We start from the raw sequence: 27,755 nt of genomic DNA, 5'->3' as shown, positions 1-27,755 counted from the left end.
TCATCAGGGTGGGTTCTAATCCAATATGATTGGTGTCCTTATAAAAAAAAAGAAAATTTAGAAATGGCGACAGACATGCACAGAAGGAAGACAATGTGAAGAAACATAAGAATGCCATATGAGGACACAGGTTGGAGTGATATCCTGTATAAGCCAAGGAATGCCTGAGGCTATCATAAGTTAGGAGAGAGGCATGGCACATCCCAGTGCCTTCAGAGGGAGTAAGGTCCTGCCAATACATTTATTTTGGAGTGTTGGCCTCCAGAACTGTGAGACAATACATTTTTATTGTTTTTAAGTCTCCCAGTGTATGGTCCTCTGTTACAGAAGCCCTAGGAAATGTTAGAACCTTTTCAGAATTGTACAGTTTCTTCTTCATACAAAGGAAGGTCTTAATGAGTACCAATATTTTCTTTATTTTTAATGTTTTGATATGGGATTGAATGCTCTTTCATAAGACTAAAATCCTATCACTACTGGCATTCTGTAAATTAATATCTATAACATTTGATCCATCATAATTTGAACAATATCAACGACCTTCTAATTTTCAAGAGATTGTTTTTAGCTCCCAAAAAGGTCAGTAAAAAACATCCAAAGAAATAGTACTATAGGAAGAGAAATTAATGGCAAAGAATAGAAGGGGAATAGTTTAGAGATTAAAGTAACCATTTCACTTTTTATTAAACCTATGTTGTTAATGTAGCTTTTATTTTTGAAACTAGTACAAATTGATCATTTAATTTTATCAACAATCTTTTCTTTTTTTGAGTTCTTAAATATGTTAGCTTAATTTTTTTGTGTGAAGTTTAGTGTTCACTGATTTCCTTTTCATCCAATTAGGAAACTTAGGTTTTTAAATTACCCTAATATCTCTAAATGATGTGTTTTCTTCATTTTACTTCACCATACTGTGACTTTGATTTTCTTAGTTTCTGGTATAGTATCTGGCATGTAGGAAGTGTTCAGTATTTCAATGTAAAAGCCAAATATGAAACCAAAATTGGAAAATAAATATAATACATTCACAGTCCAAGGGAAGATGGCTGGTATAATGTTTTTATAAAAGTATTTATAAAAGTACCATGAAAAATGTGTTGATCCTCAATGAACCACCTTATTAAAAAGTCTGAATTGTTCTGACACCTCTAACAAAACAGGGATACTTTGTCAGTTTATGCTTGTCTGTTCACCTCTTCCAAGTGCTTTGACTTAATCCTTCCTTTTCTCCTTTATAATGAGCAGCCAAATGAGTGGTATAGCAAGTAGGCTCTAAGATGGCACCTGTGAGCCTTGCCTCCTTGTCTTCATGTCCTTGTGTCATAGCCTCATCTTGAGTGTGAGAGGAGCCTGTGACTTGCTTCTAAAACAATATGTCAAAAGTGATGGGATGTCACTTCCATGATTTTCTGACACTTGTCTTGCTAGTCTATTGACTCTCTTTGATAAAGGAAGCCACCATATGGAGAAGCCCTTCCACAGAATAAGACTGGTATTAATTTATATTGCTGCATGACAATTACCATAAATTTGGTGGATTAAAACTACAGTGTTCATGGGTCAGGAGCCTGGGAACTGATTAACTGGGTCCTCTGCTCAAGGCCTCATAAGACTTCAGCCAGTGCTGTGGTCTCATCTGAGGATTGGGTTCCTCTTCCAGGCTCATTGGTTGTTGACAGAATTCAGTGCCTTCCAGTTGTAGGATGGAGGCCCTCAGATACTAGAGGCTTCTCACTTTCCCCTGGCACATGACCCTTTCCATATTGTGGCAGTTTGTTTCTTCAAGGTCAACAGAAAAGCATCTCTATTTCTCTGACTTCTTCCATCTCTGAGTTCTAGAGTCTCTTTGAAAGGGCTCACCTGATTAGGTCAGGCCTACCTAGGGTTATTTCCCTTTTGCTTAAAGTTAACATTAGGAAATTTAATTACATCTGTAAAACCTTTCATAAATGTAACCTAAGTGATATCTCTCCACAATCCATCACCCACACTCAAGGGGAAGGGATTATTCAGGGCAAGTATACCAATAGGCAGGAACCTTGGGGGCTATCTTAGAATTCTGCCAACCACGACTGGCCTGTCTTAGTCCTATCTGTGAGCTTTATTTCCACTTCACTTCTATAGTTTAGATTTTGGCAAAGTATTTTTGCAATACTGTACTATTACTATAAGTGGAAATAGCAAAACATTTTATTAAATTTATCTTTAATAAAATTAGAATTTAACTAAATATTTACATAGAAGACTATAAGATTTCAAAATCACATTTACTCTAAATTAGCATCCTCACAACCCTTGTGCATAAGGCAAAAGATGATGTTTCTTTTTATTTAACTGGGACAGTGACCACTGTGATTGAAGAAGAAAATGTTCAGAAGCTAGAATGGGGACAATGAATGTAGTTTGCTCCATTAAATAAGCATCATTTGTGAGCATAGGAAAGCAATGTCTCTATTGGTGTAGACTAAATAGCTTTACCCTTTCTATACCTGTGGCAGAGCACTGTGTGTTAGAGCCAACTGTCAATGCTAGAAACAGCTGAAATAGCAAGACTGGGTATGTTTGGTTCTCCTGTGGTGGGGATCTGTGGTCAAAGACTCCAGATCCACATAATCTGCAATGTCTTCATGCCAAATCACTTCCCTGAAGAAAGGAGTGGGAGGCAAAGAAATTTCAACACAGTTTCTCTATAAATATGTACTGTTTACAGTTATACAGAAATTTCCTTTACTTAGTAAAAGCATTTATAGCTTTCAATATTTTAAAATTAGTTTTTTTGTCTCCATTTTGTCAATTGAAAAGTCCAAGTACCCCCAAATTTTATTCATAGTCACCTATTTAAACAGTGCAACCAACCAGGTATAGTTTATTAAAATATTCTCATTAAAAACAATTTTGACAGTTTTTAAAAATTGCAAATACATTAAAAACTGTTATAGTGTTTTGAGTTTGTAAATATTGCCTTTTGAAATTATAAGATGTAAAACTGTTTAAACTGTGAAATTTCTTAATTCAACCTTCACATATAAAAATATATTTTTATGGAACACTGAACAGTTAAGGCTACAACACTTAGCGAGTTTGAGATAAACATACTGTGAAATTGCTTGTCAAAAATATTATCATAAATAAATATCAAAACTGGTCATACTATTCAAACCAAATAAAACATATTAAATTATATCTTCAAGTTTGTTATCAGAAACATTCCTTAAGAAGTCATGTTTTTCAAGTATAAATTACAATGTGCATGGTGACCACACAAATATATATTTAAAGTATTACACAGGATTTTGATGTTTTCTCAGTATTTGTGGGTGACGTATCCTGATTATTTTGCCCAATGTGGTTCTGTTTGAAATCCTTCTTATTGCTTTTAAAAGCTATTTGATCTCCTAGTGATTTTATTTCTGGAAGTGGCTCATTATTATTCGGCATACTTTTCATACTCATCAATGACAGTCTTTTAAAAAGGTAAGTCTAGAAAAAACACACAAAAAAATCATTTCAGTAAGTGAAATATTCACTGAATAGTATTTGAGGGGTGCACAATTTTCAACAAGTCTTAACATTATTTTATCACATCCTTATGGGATACCATATGTATATTCTTAGCATTCATAAGCCTTTTTTCTTTTACCAATCACAATCATGATTCCTCCTTGAGAAACTAGCTGGAATATGGCAGAGAAAAGGTAGTTGCCAGGAAGGCAAAAATACAAAGGCATACTTTTGATAGAGAAATTCTCATCTCAGACTTTTATTTATGGGAATGACAATGAATAAAAAATCTATTTGACTTCAAAGTGGCACTGGATCTTTAACCTCTGTATCTGAAGCCTCTAGCCTTGTGCCTGGGATATAAGATATACCCAATTAATATATGCTAAGTAAATAGGGGAATGAATTAATTCCACAATGAAAAATTTTTAATAGTTGGAAAACTTACTGCTTTTTTAATTAGTTTATTAGGGTGGAAGGAAATCAAGCCAATGACACAGTTTTCTGAGTGGCTAACTGTGGATCCAAATAATCAGCATTGACTATAGTTTAGAAAAGCAATATTTGGTAATTTCTAGATATAACAATCACCTACCAAAAGATCTCTGCTGTCAATGAAAACCATAGGTCCCAACCTGGCTACCTGAATCATTTAAAATTATGAAAACAAAATTCAGTAGTGAATTCTGTCTTGTAGAAGAGTGCAAGTCTTTTTCTTTTTCAGATTATCCTTAAAGTATTTGTTTAATTAAGGGGAATACAAAATCCCAAACACATTTATTTTGATAATAGAGGCCCAGTGCGTGAATTTGTGCACGGGTGGGGTCTGGCTGGACTGCCCTTATCGGTGCTGATCGAGCCTGGCCAGCTAGGGGGAGGGACCACAGGCAGTTGGTGGGCTGGCCCTGCCCCTGATCATGTGGGGGGTAACTGGGGGCGGGGCCAGCCAGGGGGAGGGCCCGAGGGCAGTTGGCCAGCTGGCCCGTCCCCTGGTCGAACTCCTGGTTGAATTCCTGGTTGAACTCCCAGTCGAACTCCTGGTGGAGGGGACAATCTGAAGCCTTTTATTATATAGGATATGTTAATGAGCTACTTTTCCCAAGTTTTAAAAACAGTTTGGTTTATTTGGCTTGGATAATGTAAATAGGTGAGAGACACTGTAGATAAAAATGTCATGTGAGAATGATTGAAAAAAATCTCATTCAAATGATTTCCTTTTTTAAAATATGTAGAATAACAGCATATTCCTTAAGTAGGGAATATACTTATTACTTCTTGATTTTTTAATATAATTTTCATTATCTTTTATTTCTTTCTTTTAGCCAAGGAAATGTGTATCTACTGAAATATATTTTTCTACTAGGTATAAATGAGAATTTAAGCAGAATCAAAGTTGAAGACTGAATTCTTCAGTCTGGCACTTGTCCTGGCCCAACCTTACCTTTGTCCCATCCACTAGTGCTGGCACTCGGGCACCTTGCTTGGTCCACTTCTACAAGTGTGTGCTATTCTGCCTCCCACACAGCATTCCTTCCCTGGCTTGGCCCTCTCTCCTGTACTGTATATCTAAATCCTACAACCTACAGGGAATTCTGAAGACTGGAGAGCCTGAACAGCCCCTGAAATCTGACCATGGATTCTAGAATATGCGTTTTCATTTGGTCAGAGGTATGTTTTCCAATAATCTTTTTTTTTTTTTTTGTGGCTTCACTTCACTTTTCCTCTCCTGTTTTTAATGTCTACCTCTTTCACTTTTCACCTTCCTCCCTCATATTTGATTCTCTTTTTCAGATACTTTCCCTGAACTCTCATAATTGGAAAAAGTATTTGCAGGAATGCTATGAAGCATAGAATATTATCCGTTAAATGTCCTGGTCTACTAGACGGAGAATTTAAAAAGTTTCTAAACCTTGATCAAATGTTCTGATGATGCATCTGTTATAATTCTAAAGCTAATTCAAAGTGTCCTTTGAGCCAGGTCACAATATAATAATCCAAATTTATCAAATAATTTTTATAAAGAAAAAAATGGTCATAAATTATTTTTTAGCAAAAGATAACAATATGGGCTCATGGCCAAATAGCATTTGAAATTTCTAAAGTAACTCTGAAAGGAATGATTGAAAAGGAATTTCAGAGTGGCATATACCTCCAAAGCTGGCAAAAGACAGGCTGTTTAACTACTCTAAGTGTGGTTCCTGGTTTTTACACCTTCACCCTTTCCTCTTTCTTACTTCCTTATATTTTACAACTCATTGTCAACCTAAAATATTTACTGAGTATTTACCACATACCAGAAACTGTGATAAGTGATGAGGATACACTGGAAAACAAGACAGATTATCATTTCTGTCCTTATGGAGCTGAAGGCCAGTGGGGAGACAGAGACATAAAACTAATAGATATACAAATGACTATATAATTGCAAGTTGTGATGAATACTAAGAAGGATAAGAAAAGTGTTATGTGACAAAATAATGATAATGGGATATAATAATTTACATAAGTGCTGCTGTTATAAAAGGCCTGTATATGGAAATTACATTTAAGCTGAGACCTGAAGTTTGAATAGGAACTAACAAGGCCTTTTATTTTTCTTGTCTTCCATGTTTTCTCTTCTACCCTGAAATATGGTCTCATAATTAAAGAAAGTTCTGAAAGTGAAAAGAGAAACTTACTTTCAAGGAGAAGAAACATATTCCTTAGATTTTCAACAACTCCAAGACATGTATTAGTCATCTCCTGAGAGACTGAAGTAGCATGTTGTAATGTTTCCTAAACACAACCATCTTTATTTTTTCATTCATCCTTTCTATTTCATGGCTTTGCCTTACTCTCTTGATTATTATGCACTTATAATTTAAGCAATAAAGTTCTTTTATGAATCTTTTTTTGTATAATGAATCAGCATGGATGGAATGATTGAAAAAATATGCTATTAAATTTTGGAAGAACTACCTGACTCATAATTTAAAGTCCAATAAATAAACAAATTTGCATGTTAAAAATGTGAAACATCACCTGAAATTCTTCACATTTCTGGGCATAAAAACTCATATTAAAGAAGTTAAATTATGTGGATCACCATGTAAAAAGTAGAAGGAGAAATTCAATACTTCGGTCTTAATATTAAAATGAGAAGTTCATTTCACTTACCTTCTTCGATACTTTCCTGTCTTTACCTGGTGTGGATTTACTATCCTCCAGGATTTCTGAAGAACTGCTCTTTGTAAGCTCACATATGTTTCCTACAATAGAATATATTTAGAAAATTTTTTCCTAACTAATCAGAAAAAGAAAAGTCCTGATGCTTTCAGTGAAACTCTATCAACCCTGAATTATAGGGTAATAATAAAAGACCGTACCACTGGAGTAATGGAAGAGGTCCAAACTGCACATTTCCTGAAAAGTTGAGTTAAGCCCTGGCTGGTTTGGCTCACTGGATAGAGTGTTGGCCTGGGGACTGAAGAGTCCCAAGTTTGATTCCAGTCAAAGGCACATGCCTGGGTTGTGGGCTCGATCCCTAGTAAGGGGCATGCAAGAGGCAGCCAATCAGTGATTCTCTCTCATCACTGATGTTTCTATTTCCCTCTCCCTTTCTCTCTGAAATCAATAAAAATATACTAAAAAAAAGTTGAGTTAAGGCAAAAAGCCAAGAATGACCTGACCAATGCTGTAAAAGTTTAGAAGGCTACAAAGGTAACAGTGAATGCTAGGAAATACTTTTGTAAAATATAAATTACGTTTTCAAAAAATTATAATTAAATCCCTTTTACTCAAATGGACATTATTTTTGTGTTCCAAATTAATCCACATGTTATATAGTTAAATAATGATCATTAAAGTATACTCATGAAGCAATGCATTATTTTAATTTATATTACCAACTACTTAAATATTATATTTAACTTCATTTTAACATTTTAGGCTATATGCTAAAAATACTTAGAGATGATAAAGATTTTAACATTTTACTTAAAATATTCTAAAACTTTCTAGTCTATCCACAGAAGTTAGAAGGGAAAAAGTAACAAGGGAACTATTTCTTCTCTGCTAAAGTTCAGATCAAATATCTACTATTATGACAGGTATTTTTAATGAGAACACAGTAAAAAGCACACTGTGATGTGATGGTATGGAAATGTAACATAGGGGTTGTACAGCAAAAACACAGATGATTTGGGTGTAGAAACTGTAGGTCTCTTCTATTCTGTGGCACTGTTCTCTGACACCAACAGCTAGAGCTGGGAAAGGATTCCTCTTAAATATCTGTGGTAAGATAAAAAAGACTTATGTCTGAGATCTGGGGGACAGCTAGAAGGCTTGCTGTGGTTCTAGGCCAGCCTGGTCATAGGCAATAGAGTCTGGCAGTGCTCACCAGAGATACAAATTGAAATTTGGGGCAAAAGCTTAACTTAAAACTACAGATTGAAAAGAAAAGAAAAAGGTAGTGAAAAGGCTGTCCTAAATCACTTGAAAATGACATATGAGCAGCTAGGAGTAGCATGATTATTTTTATGTGAAAAAGCTGTGGTGGCTATCAATGAGAACAAATAAGCTCATGTCACATATGTCATGTGACAGTAAAAAGTATAAAAGAGAATATATGTGTGTAAACTAATTACTCCATAAAAGTACATATATGCATCTATATGTATGTACACATGTATGCATGTTATATATCTAGCTTTTCTAAAAGCATACTTTTGAAGTCAAATGTGCTCACACCTTTTGGATTTTCATTGTATTCAGAAATGGCCGGTTCCTCTTGGTTGTTTTTTTTGTCCTATAAACAATAAAGAAACAATATAATAAAAAAACGTATTTGTTCTGTGCTAGAAAACCTAGTCTTGCTTTCTAAGTAGGGTTCCAGAGTCGGCCCCTGCTAGTAACACAAATATGTGACAATTACTTCACTTTGCTGGGCTGTTGCCTCAATGCTGAGTGATTGCTAAGGTTACTCTTAGCTTAAAATTGTATGATTCAAAAAATACTGTATGATTCAAGGACTCTGCTAAAAGAATATTCAGGAATATTAATCGGTATATGATTTAGCTTAGCATCTTACAATGTCAAATTGGAGTTTAATGTGTTCTATGTTAAAGAATTATAGGGACCACCCTAACTGTAACTCATAAATGCTCCTTATAAACAGAATCCTTTCCTTCCTCTGGAAAAAAAGAAGCAACAACTCATAAACATTTTTTTTTATCTATGAGAGGAAGGAGTCTTGGAAAAAGAAGGAATCAAGAAAGATAATGACGCCCAGCCAGCATGACTCAGTGGTTGAGCGTCAACCTATGAACCAGGAGATCATGGTTTGATTCCTGGTCAGGGCACATGCCAGGGTTGTGGGCTCGATCCCCAGTATGGGGAGTGCAGGAGGCAGCTGATCCATGATTCTCTCCCATCACTGATGTTTCTATCTCTCTCTCCCTCTCCCTTCCTCTCTGAAATCAATAAACATATATTTAAAAAAAAGAAAGACAATGACCTCTATACAAAATACCATCTTGTAAATAAAAAATACATGCACACAAAACAACAAACAATACATGTTTTACATGTACAGATTCAAATAAAAGGACAAGCATGTTTCAATGGTTATCTATGTTAGGGTGAAGGGAAATGGGGCTAAAAAGGGATCAATTTCAATAAAGAGAAAGGAGCCTTGCCCAGACCAATGATAATAGTGTTTCATAAATGAGAAGACATGACTAACTCAGTGTTTTATACAAGAGGTCCAAAAAATGAAAACAAAAATGAATCAATATAGTGTAATTCAATTTGGGTTTCTGAATTAGATATCTATGAAATTATTCCAGGTTAGTGTTAGCAAATTAATGATTTCAAAACTACCATTTGTCTCCTAACAGTGTCATTATCAGGCAAAACTGCCAAATGGAAGAAATGTTTTTGATGTCTCTAGCTCGATCTTTAGGATGGCTTTTTCTTCCTCAGTGATACCTCCTCCTTCTCCTCCCATAAATAATTCCTTCTAGACTGCATCTCTGCAGAACTGATCACAACCTTAAACACTCTTGTGAACAACTTTAGTTTGTCCCTATACATGTATGCAGGCACCCACATGTCCCATGTGTGCCACCAATACAGTGCTTCTAACTTTGTATTTTCATCATTTCAAAGACCCAGTGCTGAACTTCATTGTTTATTTCTCAACAGTATACTGTACTATACTGGCCCACATCAGTTGATTTCCATTCATGCAGGGAACAGAATGCTAGCAAGAAGTATAGAAAGAGAGCTAGAAACAAAGTGTGCCTCATTCATAAATTTGCAGGAAAAAAGTTATTCATAGAAATAGTTTTGCTCCCAAAGGAAGTTGGAATCTGCCTTCTGCAGAGACCAAGGAACCCATACATTTTCTCTTAGGCAGGATCTCAGGATTTAAACATATATCATCATATCTTCTCAATGGTTGTCAATACCTTTTCAATTGAGTTGTCGCTGGTTTCACTTGGGTAACCTGTAGGAACATTTGAATTGTCACTGGTGTCACTGAGGTCATCTGCAGGAACATTTGAATTGTCGCTGATTTCACTGAGGTCATCTACAAGAACATTTTTATTGTCTCCCACAGCTTTCTTCTTGTCTTCCAGATGTTTATTAATTTCCTCTGCCTTGTCTTCTGGAAGTGTGCGATTCTATAGCAAAATTGATAATTAAGAAAGAGTTAGATTTTCTTTTTAAAAAACCCAGAGATTTATTTTGCTGTCATAACTCATATTATCTCAAAGAACACATGGATATGAGTTCAAATACTGAAGTCAAAGAAATAAATGCTGCATAACCCATGCTGCATATCAAGTTACTATATTAGCAAGGATTTTGTGCCTGTTGCTCTATTTCATTTTTAATGACTAGAATTCCCAAAATTCTATTAGCACCTATCTATGAAATGGTTAATATGGAAACTAAATTTGCTACCAGGGCTGTTTCTAAAGAACGCTTCTAAATAAGTTAAAAAGCTTTGTATCTGGGGGGGCGCGCGGGCACGCTTTCTATCTATGGCACATTATAGAGAATTATGGATCAGCTTATTTTTTTGTCATTAGGAGATTAAGCTCCTTATTGGATTTTTTCCTATGCTTTTCATTTATGCACTTCATTAAAGGTAAAATTACCTCTAAAATACAAGAAGCAGTAAGCGATTAATGCCATTCACTTCTTCAAAGAATGTTTTTACAAAGTTCATCTTGGCCCTATTTGTCTCAGATCATATACGTCCTTTATATCCCTTCAACACTAACTACCTTCTCATGGTCAATTTCCTAGTGGCTGTTTGGCTAAGGATAAGCCTGATAGAATCTTTAGTGAGTGCTTTAAAAATAATACCTCTAATAATTAAATCATCTTTCTTCTGACAAAAATAAAAATGTTAGAGAGTTAAGGCTAGGGAAAGGATATGTTTATATTTGATGCCTTAGTAACAGATTTAAGTGGAATCTGCAGGCCAGCATCACTAAGGTTGTGGCCTAAAAGCATTCCCACCAAGGACAAGCAATTCAGAAGTGAAGCCTTGATATTTAAAAAAGTTTCAGACGTTACTCTGGGAAGGCTTGACTTGGGTTAATCAAAAGTCATGAGGCAGTGCATGCAAGAGGGGAACAGGATATCAGGGTAGAAATGTTTAGGTTGGGTAGGGTTAACTACAAGGTAGCTACTATTTACCAAGAACTTCTAAGGCTTTCTTTTTTCCTATATGATTTCCCCTCTGAATGACATATATTAGGCCTAGTCAAGTGCACATTATGGATAGCTAAAATGATCAGAGACAGCTTGACTTTGAAGCAAGATTACTAGATCCGTGGTCGGCAAACTGCAGCTTGCGAGCCACATGCGGCTCTTTGGCCCCTTGAGTGTGGCTCTTCCACAAAATACCACGGCCTGGGCAAGTCTATTTTGAAGAAGTGGCGTTAGAAGAAGTTTAAGTTTAAAAAATTTGGCTCTCAAAAGAAATTTCAATTGTTGTACTGTTGATATTTGGCTCTGTTGACTAATGAGTTTGCCGACCACTGTACTAGATTTAAGACTTTTGCTCATAAACAGATGTATTCATAAGTGTATATAAATGAAGGTCAACCAGGAATAACAGTGCTCCTGACGAATTTCAGACTTAGTCCTACTATACCCTGTGGGAGCGTCAGTGAGCTATGCTCAAGCAAAGTCCTCATTGCTTGCAGAGTTTGGCTAATCTAGCATCTGGGTCAATTTCAATTGTGCTAGTTAAGGCACTAATGTAACTACAGGATATCATACTATTATAAAAGAAAACATAGAACTTTACATTATTTTATAAATAAACAAAACACTAATTTACTTCAATTTTACTCATTAACTTTATGAAAATCTATAATGAAGAACTGTTAGAACTACATCATTTTCTAAATTTGAGAAAGCTTTGAGAAAATGACATTTGTACTAGAAATCACAACATTAATTGTAAAACTTTGCACTTATTAAGCACATTTAAAATTATTCAACACACATCTGGACAACTACTTTAAATCACATACAGCACTTACCTTCAAACTGAAACAATTTAGGAGAGATTGGCAGCATACTGTCATTTTATAAAAGAAAAGATAAAGTTTAAATACATTCTTTATATATATATATATATATATATATATATATATATATATATATATATTGATTTCAGAGAGGAAGGGAGAGGGCGAGAGAGATAGAAACATCAATGATGAGATCGGCTGCCTCCTGCAAGCCCCACACTGGGGATCGAGCCTGCAACCCAGGAATCAAATCATGACCTCCTGGTTCATAGGTCAGCACTCAACCACTGAGCCGCATGGGCTGGGCTAAATACATTCTTATCACTGGAACCACATAAGAAGTAAAGAGGTAGTCTTGAGTGGTCAGTGGAAATGCATCTGTGTTGAGACCACAGTAAAGAAGTGAATGGGTCTGGCTCCCACAAAAAGGGTCCTTGTTTCATTGGTCAGACAGCACGGGTAGGTGAAGCCTTTGATCTGTCCCAGGGCATTGCTTTTTATATTTCTTATGGGAAATATAAAAAACCAAACATTCTTCTTAAGGTTTCAGTTTCCTTAAGAATATGATCACATTGCGTGCTTTAAAACCTAGAGATTGCTATCAGAAGTTAGCCTAGTGGTCACCCTGGGAGGAGGGATAGGAAATTATGGAAGGGGGTTGAAGGGAAACTTCTGGGGAGCCAACACTGTGCTTTCCCTTGATCTGGATGTTAACTATATGGGTGTGTTCAGTTTGTGGAATATACATTGAGCTATATGAGATATATTCTTTCTGATGTATGTATAACTTCACAAGAGTTGTTTTCAACTTTAAAAATACTATAAAGCATAAACTTTTATGCTAATGTCATATAGTATAGAATTATTTTTTTTCCAAAAAGGCTAATAGAGCATACAACTTTATATCTAAGTCATATCAGGTAGAGAAGTGCATATTTTTTTCATCTTAATTTCAAGGTTTCTTTAAGACAAGAAGAGTTAACATGTAAGTTCATGTTTTAATTATACTAGAAATCACTGAAGCAGTAGAGATGGGGAAGGACATTAAATACAAAGACCTAAGCACTACTTTCCAAGCCTTTCTCCATTAGTCACAGTCTGAGCAAGGCACCTAATTAATGTACTTTACAGCCTCTATCTATAAAATGAGAAAATGACATTAGCAATGAAACAAAAAACATAAGCAAACAGTATGTGTATGTAAATATAAGTGCTTTTGTAAAGGCCCTTCCATAAAAAGAATTCTTAGTGTTGACACTTGTTTGCCAAAATTTCCCAGATCTTATCACTAGAAAACAGTTCATTTAAAAGTTCACTCATTTGTTCTACCCTATTGCACACATCCCTTTATTCTCTGCCAGGAGCCCAGCAGACAGAGCAAGCAAGGGAAGAGGGCAGCACACCTGTCAGGAGCAACCCAGAATGGCAGGGAAGTGGAGGAAAGGCCTCACGGGCTGCAGATCAATGTTACCACAGGGCACAATGCTCACAGACCCTCAGGTTTCCAACAGAACTCCACAAAACATTTTTAAATGTAAAATCTCCTGATATTTAAAGGTTAGCAACAGAGCCACATGCTTATGTATACCAAACAATAAATCTGCAGGCCAGACTGCATCCATGGGTTGCCAAGTATGACTTCCCAATTGTTGGCTTCCAATGACACTACTTTATAAATTCTAAACGTTTCCTTCTTTGTATATACCACTCCCTTATTTCATTCCTAATTCATATTTTGACCACCAAATACATTACAATTTGGCTTTCATTAGTAGGCTTGAAAAAATAAATATAATGCTCAGGGTATAGAACATCTTGCTGGTACACAGCTTTATTCTCATTTTCACTTTTACTCTTTATTATTCCACCCCCCCCTTTTCCCTTAGAAAACTTATTTTCTTCATCTTAAACAAATGCATGATATGATTACATTTCATGTGTGAATTTTTTAAAACTATTTTGATAAAAATATTAGGACACAGAAAAATCTATGGTCCCCATAACAGCACTAACATCTAAATTTTAGGTTAACCATGTGAGTGCAGTCAGCCTTTCATCATTCTTCAAATGTTGAGGGGCAATATTTGACCCATGTATGGTGTGTAATGGTAGAATTCCACTCTACCCCAAATTTAACACGTTAAGCGCCCAGTCAGTCACCAGTGACTGACACTATACTTTCCATCTAGAAGACAAAACAGGCTGGGCGCTTAACGTGTTAAGGGTTACCATTATTATAATCCACTTAATTCCCCCAGATCTGTTTCCATAAGCCAATTTTTTGGGAGTTGCTATCCTATATAATAAAAGCCTAATATGAAAATTGTCCCCTTGGTCAATCATTCGACCGCTCGCTATGATGTACGCTGACCACCAGGGGGTGGCACAGAACATGGCGGGCATCAGTGACCAGCACTGTGGGCAGCAGTGGAGGTGCTGCTGGCCCCGATGGGCCCCGATGAGAGGGGGACCGTGGCGGGATGGTGGAGGTGAGTGGGTAGCGCCAGGCCAAAGCGGGTGCAAGTGGGGGCTTGATTGCAGACGGTGACCAGCAGTGGTGGCGGGGGTTGTGGGGAGGGCTGCTGCCCAGCTCCCAGGCACTGAGGGGTGGTGGAGCTGGTGAGGGGGTGGCGCCAGGCCAATGCAGGGTGCCAGGTGGGGCTGCAGGGCTGCGAGGCTGGGGGTGTGAGCTGGGCCTGATCTCCGCAAGCCACCCCGAGGGACCCCACCCATGCATGAATTCACACACTGGGCCTCTAGTGTTATATCAAAACAAAAGTGAGGTTTCATAGGAAAAAAACTCATGCACATCAATCAGTGACTTGGAGATTCAAGTGGTTTTGTTGCTTACCCCCAAACATGTTTCATGTGTTAACTAATTATCAAAAGACCCCCTCTTTCCTTTTCTAAAAGAGGGGAATAAGACTTAGAAAGGTTAAGAAAAAAACTTTTCCAGCCCAGCCAGTGCAGTTCAGTGGTTGAGCGTTGACCTATGAACCAGGAGGTCAGGGTTCAATTGCCAGTCAGGGCACATGACAGGGTTGAGGGTTTGATCCCCAGTAGGGGGCATGCAGGAGGCAGCCGATCCATGATTCTCACTCATCATTGATGTTTCTATCTCTTTCTCATTTCCTCTTGGAAATCAAATACATGTATATATAACTCCTCCAAGTGTCCAAAGAGCTAATCAGTGTGAAAGGCTGAGATTTGAACTTAGGCTTACTGGACTGCAGAGCCCATGCTCTTTTCCCAACTCTGCTCAAATAAATTGAGGACTATAATGCCTGCCCTCAGGGTCCACCCCCCCCCCCACACACACATACACACACACTGATATTTAAAGCATTGCAGAATCTTATGTTAATAGCTCACGTCGATAACATCATACTCTTATATGCCATTGTATATAGTAATAGCAACTGAACATTAAGGATTTTCTTTTCCCAGAGTACCAAAGTCTCTGGAATATATATCTCCCTTCCTCAATTGAGAAATATGCCAGTAGCACTCTGCCTGATATTTATTTTTCAAAGTGTAATTCTGGTATTTCTCTACATATAGACTTCCTGGAGCACACTCTTTGCTGGCAATATGGGTTCTGACTGACCCTATGCTGCGGGTCCTCACAGGCCCTCTCTGCAGCCCTCACCTTCCTTCTTCCGTGGTTTGGGCAGCACCTCTTTCCTAGAAAGTGTTCCCACCCCAGCTCCTTCTCAGATTTCCCTTTCTCAACCTCCCCTTACTTGCTGAAGTTTCCCTGAATTTTGTCTTCAGTTCTTTTCACACCATGAATGCTGCCTCTCATTCAACTCCACAGTTTTAACTACATATACAGTATGTGCTGGTGATACTCAGCAATCTCTCCTGAGCTCCAGACCCAGATCTGCGGAACATCTCCTGAATCAGCAAACCCCAAGCAGTCTCCGAAACCTACCCCTATGTTCTTAGCCTTGGTGAATGGCACTCTTTCCACCCAGTTCTCCGGGCCAGAAACAAGAAAAGTTTGGCCCTTTCCCACCCTCAAAACTACATCACTTTACTAAGCCCTCCAATTCTATCTCTACATTTCTCACAATATATGTCACAAACTCTCCATCCCCACTGCCCTAGTCCAGCTGCACTTCAGTCTCTACCTGGTCTACTGTTAACGGCCTCCTAACTGGCACACTTGCCTCTGGTCCTCCTCCCTTTCAATCCACCCTCTGTATTGCTGCAGAATGATGTTATAAAAGCCCAAGTATTCGCATCTTGCTCTTGTTTAACATTTTTTACAAACACATAAGGCCCTTCACCTCTCTATCTACAACCAAAGGATACTCTAGGTTGCACTGATACCAAAACACTCTCATGGCTCCCATCAGCCTGGAAAGCCCTGCTTGCCACATTCCCTTTTTCCTGGTTAGGCTTTACTTTTTATGACTCAGTTCCCATTTCATCACGGCTCCTTGGAAGCCCTTTCCTAGCCTTTCTCTATGGCAGCTGAAGTGCCACTCCTAAAGCACTCTATTGTACTTGTAAATTTTCTGGTCAGCCTGTAGAAACAACCAAGAGTTCCTTGAGATCACGAGTCACACCTTACTCTCTGCATAACCAAGGTACAAAAGCATTTTCTTCTTATTAAGGTATTTAATGTGGGAAAACCATAGATTGGTTTTAAGATCCCATTTTTATCTTCGGGCAGTCCTGGCTAAGAACATGGGAGCAAAGATAAACAAACGGACATTGTTAAAACAGCAGTTAAGGCAGAGTCAAGGAACTCCTTTTATCTGGTATTCTTTTAAGAAATCTATACTTACCTAACATTGCTAACAGGGAAGAAGGCCACAGAAGGTTGACTGTAAGCAGCTCTCACTTCTTGAGATATACCTGATTTTGGGAAGCTACTGTTCTATTTTTGGTGCTTGGTATATAAATATTTGTTGAATGAATAATATGTAACAAATACTAAGTTATGTGTCAGGTACTGGGCATATAATATCACATTTAATTTTCACAATGGAAAGAATGAAGGAATTACAGCACCTTCCTCCATGGTAGCATTTTCTTTTTTATATATGCACAGCAAGTTTATCTCTAAGTGAAATAACAACAGACATTTCAATTGCACTCACCTCAAGTGCTGATGTTCAACAGCAGTAGATCCTTTGGTCATACGCCTTTATAGCTTACCTTAACTTAGTTTTCTTCCAGAGTCATCATTTTAAACTGTAACTCAATGGATTCTATACACACTACTCACACTTGCCTCAGAAATGATTACTGATAAACTACAGTTAAAAGCTTGATTGGCCAGCAGATGGAGAGCATAATGAAGGAAATAGTTATTCCAATTTATTTAACCAAGTATTAATTCAGGTCTGAAAATAAATGACCAGGCCAGTATTTTGACAAGAATACTATGCCACACAAATCATTGATTCTAAAAAAGCACAAAAAGATTTTGGACTGGGAAATGTGAAGAAATGGGTAAGAAGTGATAATTAAAAAACTGTTATCTCGATCAGTTCAAATACTGAGGTAGACACAGTTTATAATTTCTCCACTTCATATTCTGGTCTTTCTCTTCACAATCTTTCTCATTCAAGGAGAATCAAATGTGCAAAGAACTCAACTACACAAAATTCACAGGAAGTCTACTCCAAAATCCTTCTTGATAAAAGAATGTAAAAGAAATCCTCATGTCCAAGATATAGGAGGGATTGGGAAAGGAAATCAGTTGAAAAGGGAGCTATGAATAGCTGCATTATATACATTGAAAATGTTAAGGGAAGATTGAAATTACACTAGTAGAAATCTAGCCTCTCTAAAATTCAATATCTAAGATTAGTTTCTCTTTTCACAAATAATTAGTGACTGTGCACATTTAATTTTTATTATAGTTGAAACATTTGACAAGCAACAAACAGAATTATAGAATAGTCAATGAAGAATACATTGAGAGTACATAAAAAATATTTACTGAGAATGAAGTTTCTCACAGTACAGTTAAAGCGTGGAAATTATAGTTTAGAAATACAGAATTACAGAAGACAAGAGACATTAAACCTGTCATAACTTTTTAAGATAAAAGAACAATAGTTTATAGAAAACTAGATTAATTTTAAAATGCAATTCTTTCTTAAAACTGTCTTATGCAAACAATGAATATGATAGAGTAAATCAGCCTAAGAATAAAATAATTTAAGGGTTAGAAGTATGGTTATAAAAATTATCCAACTCACTCCATTTTACAGATGAGAAGACTGAGGCCTAAAGAATAGGTTTGCCTGGCCAAGAAATACTTAAAGTTTTGCATACTTCCTAATTATAGGTTTAAGTTAATCTCCATTTCATGATATATACTGCCATTTGCCTAGACAGTAACTAAAAGAGACTACATTATTAAGATCTGAGCTCTGAATCCAACTGTCACTTGGTAGATTGTTGCAAAAAGGACACATAAAAGGTAGAAAAGACAACACTACTAGTATTTCTTTAAAATGTGAATTCCTCATGTTGGCTTTTGAATACCGTCCATTTTTATAAAATTATTCTATGTGGTAGGTCATCTATAATCAGACTGAAAATAAGTGTGCTAAATATTTATAAGAAATCAGATGTATTTATAGCCCTAATGATCTATTTTTTGTATACACAAACAAAATATTCTTATAGTATACTCCTATTTTCTAAAACTATCTTTAATGAGGAATATGTAATGTTAATGATCAGCTTTGACCTTTTTATGTTTTCTAGTTATTGAGTAATAATTTGGGGGAAACATTTACCAAGATAATAGTTTATGAGAAGCCAAAATTCACCAGTGCCTTGTGTTGTCTTTATCAGTTGTTATTGTACCACATGTAATGTAACTATGACATAAAATCAATAAAATGTATTGAGTAACTATTACATGTAAAGCAATCAAATATTTTGTCTAGACATAATCAAGTCAAATTTAGTTTATTATTTCAGTTCCAAATAATGTGGCAATACATTATTCCAGAATTTTTTGGAACCTGGTGGTTTCAAAAAAATTTTAGAACCATTTTCTAAAACTTGCTTTGAATGCACTGGCATTCTGAACCTCTGTACTTCATGTTCTTTCCCCTTTCCCTTTATGTTAGTAATAAACTTTTTTTGATATGTGTTATGTCTCTCATATTTCACAGATCCTTTGAGTTTGCTCATTTTTCTGGACTCTTTTCCTTCACCCTGTTTTCCCAGCCTTTCACTCCCTTCATTGCCTGTCTCCTGGTATTTCCCCTCCTCTTTCTCAATGTCCTCTTTTCCCTCCTTCCCTTTTCTCCTCCTGTTTTCTTCCACTTCCCTCTTCTCCACTTTTCCCTCCTTCCTTTCCCTTTCCTGGCCTTCCTCCTTCCCTTCTTCCCCATCTCCTTCCTCCCCTTCCCCATCTCCTTCCTCCTCTCCTTCCTCTCCTTTCCCCTCTCCTTCCTCCCCTTCCCCTTCTCCTTCTTCCCCTTCCCCCTCTCCTTCCTCCCCTTCCCCCTCTTCTTCCTCCTCTTCACCTTCTCCTTCTTCCCCTTCCCCCTCTCCTTCCTCCCCTTCCCCCTCTTCTTCCTCCCCTTCCCCCTCTCCTTCCTCTCCTTCCCCCTCTCCTTCCTCCCCTCCCCCTTCTTCTTCCTCCTCTTCACCTTCTCCTTCCTCTCCATCCTCCCCTCCCCCCTCTCCTTCCTCCCCTTCCCACTCTCCTTCCTCTCCTTTCCCCTCTCCTCCCCCTCCTCCCGCCTCTTCTTCCTCCTCTTCACCTTCTCCTTCCTCTCCTCCTTCCTCTCCATCCTCCCCTCCCCCCTCTCCTTCCTCCCCTTCCCACTCTCCTTCCTCTCCTTTCCCCTCTCCTTCCTCTTCTCCTTCCTCCCCTCCCCCCTCTTCTTCCTCCTCTTCACCTTCTCCTTCCTCTCCTCCCTCCTCTCCATCCTCCCCTCCCCCCTCTCCTTCCTCCCCTTCCCACTCTCCTTCCTCTCCATTCCCCTCTCCTTCCCCCTCTTCTTCCTCCCCTCCTCCCTCTCCTTCCCCTTCCTCTTCCCTCTCTCCTTCTTCCCCTTCTCCCTCTCCTTCCCCCTTTCCTTTTGCCCCTTCCCTCTCTCCTTTTCCTTCCCCCCCTCCTTCCCTCTCTTCCCCTTCTCCTTCTTCTTTCATCTCTACTTCCTTCTCTTTCCCCCCTTCCTCCTCTTCTTCTTTCCCTTCTCCCTCTTCTCTGTCTTCTTCCCCTTGTCCCACTTGTCCCCCTTCCTTATCCCCTTCCTCATCCTCCTCTCCTTCCCCCTCTCCTTGTTCCTCCCCTTCCCCAATCTCCATCCCTTTGTTTGTTTCCTCCTGATGGCCTTGTTTCCTCTCTTTTTGCTTCTGATTTTTCTCCTCTTCTAAATTGTTTTCTCCCTTACCCTGGCTTTCCATTTCTCCTCCTCCTTTGTCTTTTTCCTCTTCTCCCTTTTCACTTTGCCCTTGTTCCACTTGTGAATTACTCTCCTTACAGATTCCCGGACATCCACCTTCATACACATCTGCTTCTCCCCCTGACTTTCCATTGCCTTCACTCACCTCTGCTCTGTCTGTAAGGTCATCTGATAGGATCTCTGCTTCCTCCTCCTCCTTTCCTCCAGGTATCTCCACATTTTCCTCTACCTCTTGCTCCTCTATTCCACTTCCTTCTAAATCCTCTGCTCCTTCCTCTTCCTCTGGAATTTCTGGCAAGTGGTCAGACTTAAAATCATATTTTGCCATGAATTCGGATATTTTGAGTTCAGTATCCTCCTCTTGTTCAATACATTTTCTGCTATACCATAAGTTTTGGTCAGTTTCCATTTCATCATCATCTTTTTCTCCACTACTACATTCTACTGACTCAGGCAGCTCAAAGTCATCAGTTGTACTGTGCTGACTTTCACATTCACCTTCCAAGTAACTATATGGCTCCTCTATAGATTCTCTTTCATTGTCAAAGATCGCATCTTGCTTGTTCCTTTTCCTTTCTTTAACAATATAATTTTCTTCAATATCCTCATCAATATTCACGACTTTATTTGGTAATTCATCAAAGAATCTGTTAATATCTTTTATATTCTCTTCACTTTTTCTTATATCCTTCAGACCTGCCATTTCTGCCAGCTTAGTTTCCTTCAAAGAGACCATTTCTCCTTCTTCTGAATCTTTCTGACTGCCTTCTCCATCACTTTTATTTTCTATTTCCTTATCATCAAGTGGATAAATGCTATGTTTATTTTTAAATCTAAATGTCTTTTTTTGCAAGCCCTTCTCATTGGTATCAGCCTGAGGCCCAGGTTGTCCTGAGTCATGACCTACATCCTCATCTGAACATGCTTCCAGCTTCTCAGTTGTTGGTACCATGAATGTTCCTTTAGCCAAAATTTGTTTATATGCTTTTCCTTCTTTCATTTTTTGAGACATCTCTTCACTTTCATATTCATTGCTATCATCATTTTCAGTATGAGCTGTTTGCTGCTTCAATTTCTCAATTGATTCTTGTTTCTGTAAATTTTTTGAAGTAATTGTCATACTACTATTAATTAACAAAGGTAACTTATTTACTACAAAAACTGCCAAAATTTTGCATTATCAGTTTCACTAAGAGAACAAAAATGTCCAGTTTTACCAAAGATTTCACCCAGATTTTGTTTTCTTTTTTAAAAAAATATATTTTATTGATTTTTTACAGAGAGGAAGGGAGAGGGATAGAGAGCTAGAAACATCGATGAGAGAGAAACATCGATCAGCTGCCTCCTGCACACTCCCCATGGGGGATGTGCCGGCAACCAACGTACATGCCCTTGCCCGGAATTGAACCTGGGACCCTTTAGTCCACAGGCCAACGCTCTATCCACTGAGCCAAACTGGTTTCGGCCCAGATTTTGTTTTCTTTGGGGATAATTTATGCTGCTAAGTCTATGGTACATCTAATTTTGATTTAGTAACATTTTTCTGTATTTAACTTTCAAATTCTTACTGCTTGCTTTAATTTTGCCATTACTTGTAGTACCATCAATATTTATTCTCTGACCCTTTTCTAAATCTGAATAAATTCTTAAATATAATACATTTTCAGACTGATTTTGCAAAATATTGTATAAAATGTATACTTATCTTGCATGCAGTGCAGTTCAGTTTAATTTTTTTCTACCTTTCCTATTGTTTTAATGATCAAATTTTGATTGGTCTTTCAATTCCATAAATATCACAAAATTAGAGAAAATAAATGAAAATGTGAAATTTCTAAAAATTGGGGGGGGAAAGGTAATAGAAAAAAATAGCTGGGATAAAAACTGAAAATGAAATCTTTATAAATATACTAAATAATAATAAACATATTTTTTCTTTTCAAAACAAAATCTTGGGTTTTCAAAATCTGACCCTCTTATTGTATTCTTTAATTATAATAATTTGCATACCTAAAAAACCACTACAAGAAAAATACTTAAGGTTAAAATATAAGATTTTAATTAAAACTATGAAATTAAACATTGATATTTGAATGATACATTAAGAATTGAAGCCCGGCCCACATGGCTCAGTAGTTGAGCATTGACCTATGAACCAGGAGGTCATGGTTCAATTCCTGGTCAGGCACATGCCCAGGTTGTGGGCTCCATCCTTAGTGTGGGGCGTTCAGGAGGCAGTCAATCAATGATTCTCTCGTATCATTGATGTTTCTATCTCTTTCCCCCTCTCACTCTTTGAAACCAATAAGAAAAAAAGGTATTTTAAAAAAAGAATTGAAATTAATTTCCTGCTGGACAGAATAAGGCAAAAATCAAACTGTTGACCTAAATTTGCAAGCTAATAGGTTGAATATTTCATTAATTTGAATCTCTGGGTAGTAAAACCTCACTAAATCAAGTTTTATAACTTGTGATGATTGTTAGACCCAGAAAGAGGTCATAATTTTTTTTTTTGCTAAAGAAATTATTTAAAAAGCACAAGTTAAAAATTAATATATAGAAATACTATCATAAATTTCTTTTTATTTACCATAGTAAGCCTGGTAGGGCTTCTAATTAAAAACAGTATGTGAACCTTAATCAATAAAGAAAAAAAAGAGTATGTGAAGTATAAAATATAGTATCAATTAAAAAGGAAATCTTTATCTGTTCTAGGTCCTATTCTTTAGAAAGTCATGATTCTTTCATGAGCCCTAAGAGAGACAGAGGCCCATGTGCCAGAAATGATTCCTAAATTCCCCAGAGTAAAAAAGCAGCACAGAAGAGGCAGAGCCCAAAGTCTAAGATAAGATGAAGGAAAAACACAGAAAAGCTGTCTGCTCGGAAGTCAAAATCAGTCAACATTCACTGAGCTTCCACCACTGTGTTAGAACAGCTCTCCCATATAGAAAAAAAATTATGTTATTCACCTTGTCTCTGTCGGTAAAATAAAGATAAACCTAATGAAGATGAACACTAAATGTTTATAGTTTAGCAAGATGCTCTTGCATTTCAGTTATTTTTAATGATTTTTAGCTTAACAATGTGTAAATGCACTAAAAATATAAATGAAATGTTTCTATAGCCTTCTCCCTTCAATTTATATTTCTCTATTTTATTCTTCTAATCCCCAAACTCCTCATACTTTAACCCCACTGGTCCATAAAACTAGGAAAAGCAAGAGATTTTAGGGGAGGCCTTTATCTCTCCACAGCTGTGATAACCAGACTATTCCTTCCTCTTGCTATTCACTCGTTATTCATTAAAGGTCTGTTTTTATCAATCATGCACAGTTTCTGACTAATTTTCAAATGTTTAATCTTGTTTTTATGCTACCAATTCCTTGATAAATTAAAGCCCATTCCAAACATTGAAAAGCAATTAAATATTTTCACTAAAACCACACAAAAGATGTCAATATAATTCTGTAAGGTCAGCACAGTTACTCATCCAAAGCAATAGCAAAGCAATACTCAAGTAAAGTCAGAGAGCCGTGCTGATAAACTGTAGGCTCTTTCAATGCATAAGAACTACAACAATAATCTTTTGCCTTTATGACAAGAAATTATGGCTATTCTGATTTAAGTGACTGCACAGAGCAAATTTCAGCATTGGAATTCTGTCAATCTTGTTGCATCACATAAAATACAAACCAACAGAACAAGCTCAAATTAAGGTGATCTACATTATATTCCTCTTTTCAATTCTAAAGTAAGTGAATGCTTACCTTTCTTGTGTTCTTTCCAGAAACCTTTCAAAGAGAAAAAAAATTTAAACTGTTCTTACCCACCATAAGAAAAATAACTGTGTATTATACCTTTTGTTTTTGAATTGGTGATAATTTTAAAGACTTTTCATTGGAATTTAGGCTCATCATATGTGTCTGAAATAAACAAAAAATAAATGTTCTAAAAACAATGAAGACTTTATATAATTATATATTTATACATTCTAATATACATAATACAATACAGTTCAGATGGTAATATAATAAACTCACAATTGCATACTTATAATGTGAGGATTGAAATGAATTTTATTGCATGTAACCTATACCTCAATAAACCTGATTTAAAAATAACAAAAGGAAACCAAACCAAAAAGCATTCTTTGCATGTAACAGAACAGTATAGGAAATACATACATACAAATACCTGATGAACAGAAATTCAAACTTATATCTAGATACATAAATAAGAAAACCATTACCATATTTAATACATCAGTAGTTTCTCCAAGGCTTTTTGAATCCACTGATGAGCTGTCTATATCCTTCACTTTGGTCATTTTATCTTGAAAATAATCTAAATGATTAAAAGATAAAAGAGAAAAACAGACTTCAAAAGAAAAGTGAGACAGCTGGATAATAAACAGAAATTATTCTGTAATATAAAGTGCAGATGTAATTTTATGGAAGGTTCTTTAACCATGTAGTAAGGGAACTGAACAGAATTCATTCCAGTGATAACTGATTTTAAAATTTCTTTTTGAAAATTTGAAGATTTTGACACTGATGAGATAACAAAAACTGCATCCATATGAATAAGAAAACACTATTCCTTTGGGATCAATACTACCCAGGTATCAAGCACTGTGGAAGCGAGTCCGCAAAAAGGGACCCAATGACACACATAACTCAGTGTAATATCTTTACACATTTTATGAGATTTATCTGTATGGCGAGTAAAATAAAGCTGACATAATTGTGATGTTGTGTCTTGGTCCCACATGTTTTTTCTTTCTTGGATGACTTGTTCTGGGAGAAGCCATGTTATGAACATCCCTAGGGAGAAGCCCATGTGCTGAGGAAGTGAAGCCCCCTAACTACGGCCATATGAGTGAGAACAGAAAAGGATTCGCCAGGCCCAATCCAGCTTTCAGATGACTGAGAGCCTGTCTACAACTGCATAAAATGCCCTGAGCCAGAATTACTCAGCTAGACTGCTCCTAGATTCCTAATCCTCAAAAACTGTATAGGATAATAAATGTTTGCTGTTTTAACCCTATAAGTTTCAGAGTCATTTGTTATGTAGCAACAGATAACTAGTACAAGCACCTAGAAACTTTCATGGAAAGCTGCAAGGTTATCTCTATCTATCTATCTATCTATCTATCTATCTATCTATCTATCTATCTATCTATCTATCTATCTATATCTATCATCTATCTATCTATCTATCTATCTATCTATCTATCTATCTATCTATCTATCTATCTATATAAAAGCCTAAACAACCTTTACGACCACTCAACTGACCAACTGGTTGACCAGTAGCTATGATGTGCACTAACCACCAGGGGGCAGATGCTCAACACAGGAGCTGCCCCCCTGTGGTCAGTGCACTCCCATAGCCAACCTCCCGTGGCCGGCCAAACTCCCGCGGTCCCTCCCCCTGGCTGGCCAACCTCCCGGCCCCTGATTGGCCTGATCGGGTCTGGGTGAGACAGGCCCTGATCAGCCCCAATCACTGGCCAGGCCAAGGGACCCCACCCATGCACGAATTTGTGCACTGGGCCACTAGTTATATAATAAAGATAATTAAAAGTTATAAGCTCTCTTTGCCTTACATTTTTCTCAGTTGTTATACCCCCATTTAGCACTTATATATTTATTTGAGAGGAACTCCTTAATGAAGTCTTCACTAAAAGTGCCAGTCCACACTGATATCCCCCTCATAAATTCATTCATTTCCAGTGATTAATCAGTTTATGTTGGTTCCATGTGTAGTTATATGCACAAGATATCAACTATTAATTCTTTTTTTAGATGCTATACTTTTTAGTTTTTCAATTAGTTTATATTCAATACTAGAGGCCTAGTGCACGAATTCATGCACCAGTGGGGTCCCTCAGCCTGGCCTGCACCCTCTTGCAATCCAGGACCCGCTGGGGGATGTCGGAGATCCGGTTTTGGCCTGATCACCACAGGCAGGCCAAGGGACCCTACACACTGGGCCTCTAGTGTGCATATAAGATCTTTGGTTAATCTCTTCCCACCCTTCCCTCTCTCCCCTTCCCTCTGAGATTCACCAGTCTGTTCCATGTTTCCATGCCTATGGTTTCTGCTCCTGCATTGAGCGTCTGCCCCCTGGTGGTCAGTGTGTATCATAGCTACCGGCTGGTCGGTCGGTCACTTAGGCTTTTATATATATAGACTAGTGGCCTGGTGCACAAAATTCGTGCATGGGGGGATGTCCTTCAGTCCAGCCTGCACCCTCTCCAATCTGGGACCCCTCGGGGGATGTCTGACTGCCGTTTTAGGCCCAATCCCTGCAGTCAGACATCCCTCTCACAATCCAGGACCACTGGCTCCTAACCACTCGCCTGTCTGCCTGCCTGATCGCCCCTAACCACTCTGCCTACTGGCCTGCTAGCCCCCAACTGCCCCCCCCTGCTAGCCTACTCGGCCTCAACTGCTCCCCCTGCTGGCCTGATCACCCCCAACTGCCACCCCTGCTGGCCTGATCACCCTCAACTGCCACCCATGCTGGCCTGCTCGCCCCCAAATGTCCCCCCTGCCAGCCTGCTCGCCCCCAACTGCCCACCCCTGCCAGCCTGCTCACACCCAACTGGTCCCCCTGCTTGCCTGCTTGCCCCCAACTGGCCCCCCTGCCGGCCTGCTCACCCCAAATGCCCCCCTGCCGGCCTGCTCATCCCCAACTGCCCCCACCCTGCTGGCCTGCTTGCCCCCAACTGCTCCCCTGATCGCCCCCAACTGTCCCCCCTTGCCAGCCTGCTCACCCCCAACTGGTCCCCCTGCCAGCCTGCTCATCCCCAACTGCCTCCCTGCTGGTCTGCTCATCCCCAACTTCCCTCCCCCCGTTGGCCTGATCACCCCCAACTGCCCCCCCTGCCAGCCTGCTTGCCCCAACTGCCCCCCCTGCCAGCCTGCTTGCCCCAACTGCCCCCCCGCCGGCCTACAAATCCCCAACTGCCCCCAACCTGCCGGCCTGCTCTCCCCCAACTGCCCCCCTGCTGGCCTGATCACCCCCCAACTGCCCCCTCTGCCAGCCTGCTTTCCCCCAACTGCCCCCCCTGCCAGCCTGCTCGCCCCCAACTGCCCCCCCTCTACTGACCTGATCACCCCAACTGCCCTCCCCTCCTGGCCTGATCACCCCTAACTGCCTCTGCCTCGCCACCATGGCTTTCTGGAAGGACATCTGGAAGGTCTCCTAGTCTAATTAGCATATCACCCTTTTATTAGTATAGAGACCTGCTTCATGGGTGGGGGCTGGCTGGTCTTCCCTGAAGGGGGTCCCAGATCAGGGTGGGGGTCCCCTTGGGG

At 38.4% G+C, this 27,755-nt stretch overlaps 1 protein-coding gene across 2 annotated transcripts in view; it reads right to left on the bottom strand.

Moving 5' to 3' along the window:
- Positions 1 to 3,251: 3,251 nt before the first annotated feature.
- The window catches only part of RPGR (retinitis pigmentosa GTPase regulator), a 56,891-nt gene continuing 32,387 nt past the window's right edge, over positions 3,252 to 27,755 (bottom strand). For both annotated transcript variants that reach the window (XM_028127728.2, XM_054714503.1), the window contains exons 12-18: positions 24,680 to 24,774; positions 24,288 to 24,353; positions 20,577 to 21,524; positions 9,951 to 10,166; positions 8,230 to 8,287; positions 6,658 to 6,749; positions 3,252 to 3,480 (exon numbers count right to left, since the gene is read on the bottom strand). In XM_028127728.2, the coding sequence (XP_027983529.2) occupies positions 3,274 to 3,480; positions 6,658 to 6,749; positions 8,230 to 8,287; positions 9,951 to 10,166; positions 20,577 to 21,524; positions 24,288 to 24,353; positions 24,680 to 24,774 (1,682 nt within the window). In that variant the 3' untranslated portion in view covers positions 3,252 to 3,273. The remainder of the gene's footprint in view (positions 3,481 to 6,657; positions 6,750 to 8,229; positions 8,288 to 9,950; positions 10,167 to 20,576; positions 21,525 to 24,287; positions 24,354 to 24,679; positions 24,775 to 27,755) is intronic.

This window comes from Eptesicus fuscus, chromosome 1 (genome assembly GCF_027574615.1).
Source record: "Eptesicus fuscus isolate TK198812 chromosome 1, DD_ASM_mEF_20220401, whole genome shotgun sequence".
NCBI lineage: Eukaryota > Metazoa > Chordata > Mammalia > Chiroptera > Vespertilionidae > Eptesicus > Eptesicus fuscus.
The sequence above is the reverse complement of the archived record's forward strand: the minus strand, read 5'-3'. Positions and strand labels throughout refer to the sequence as shown.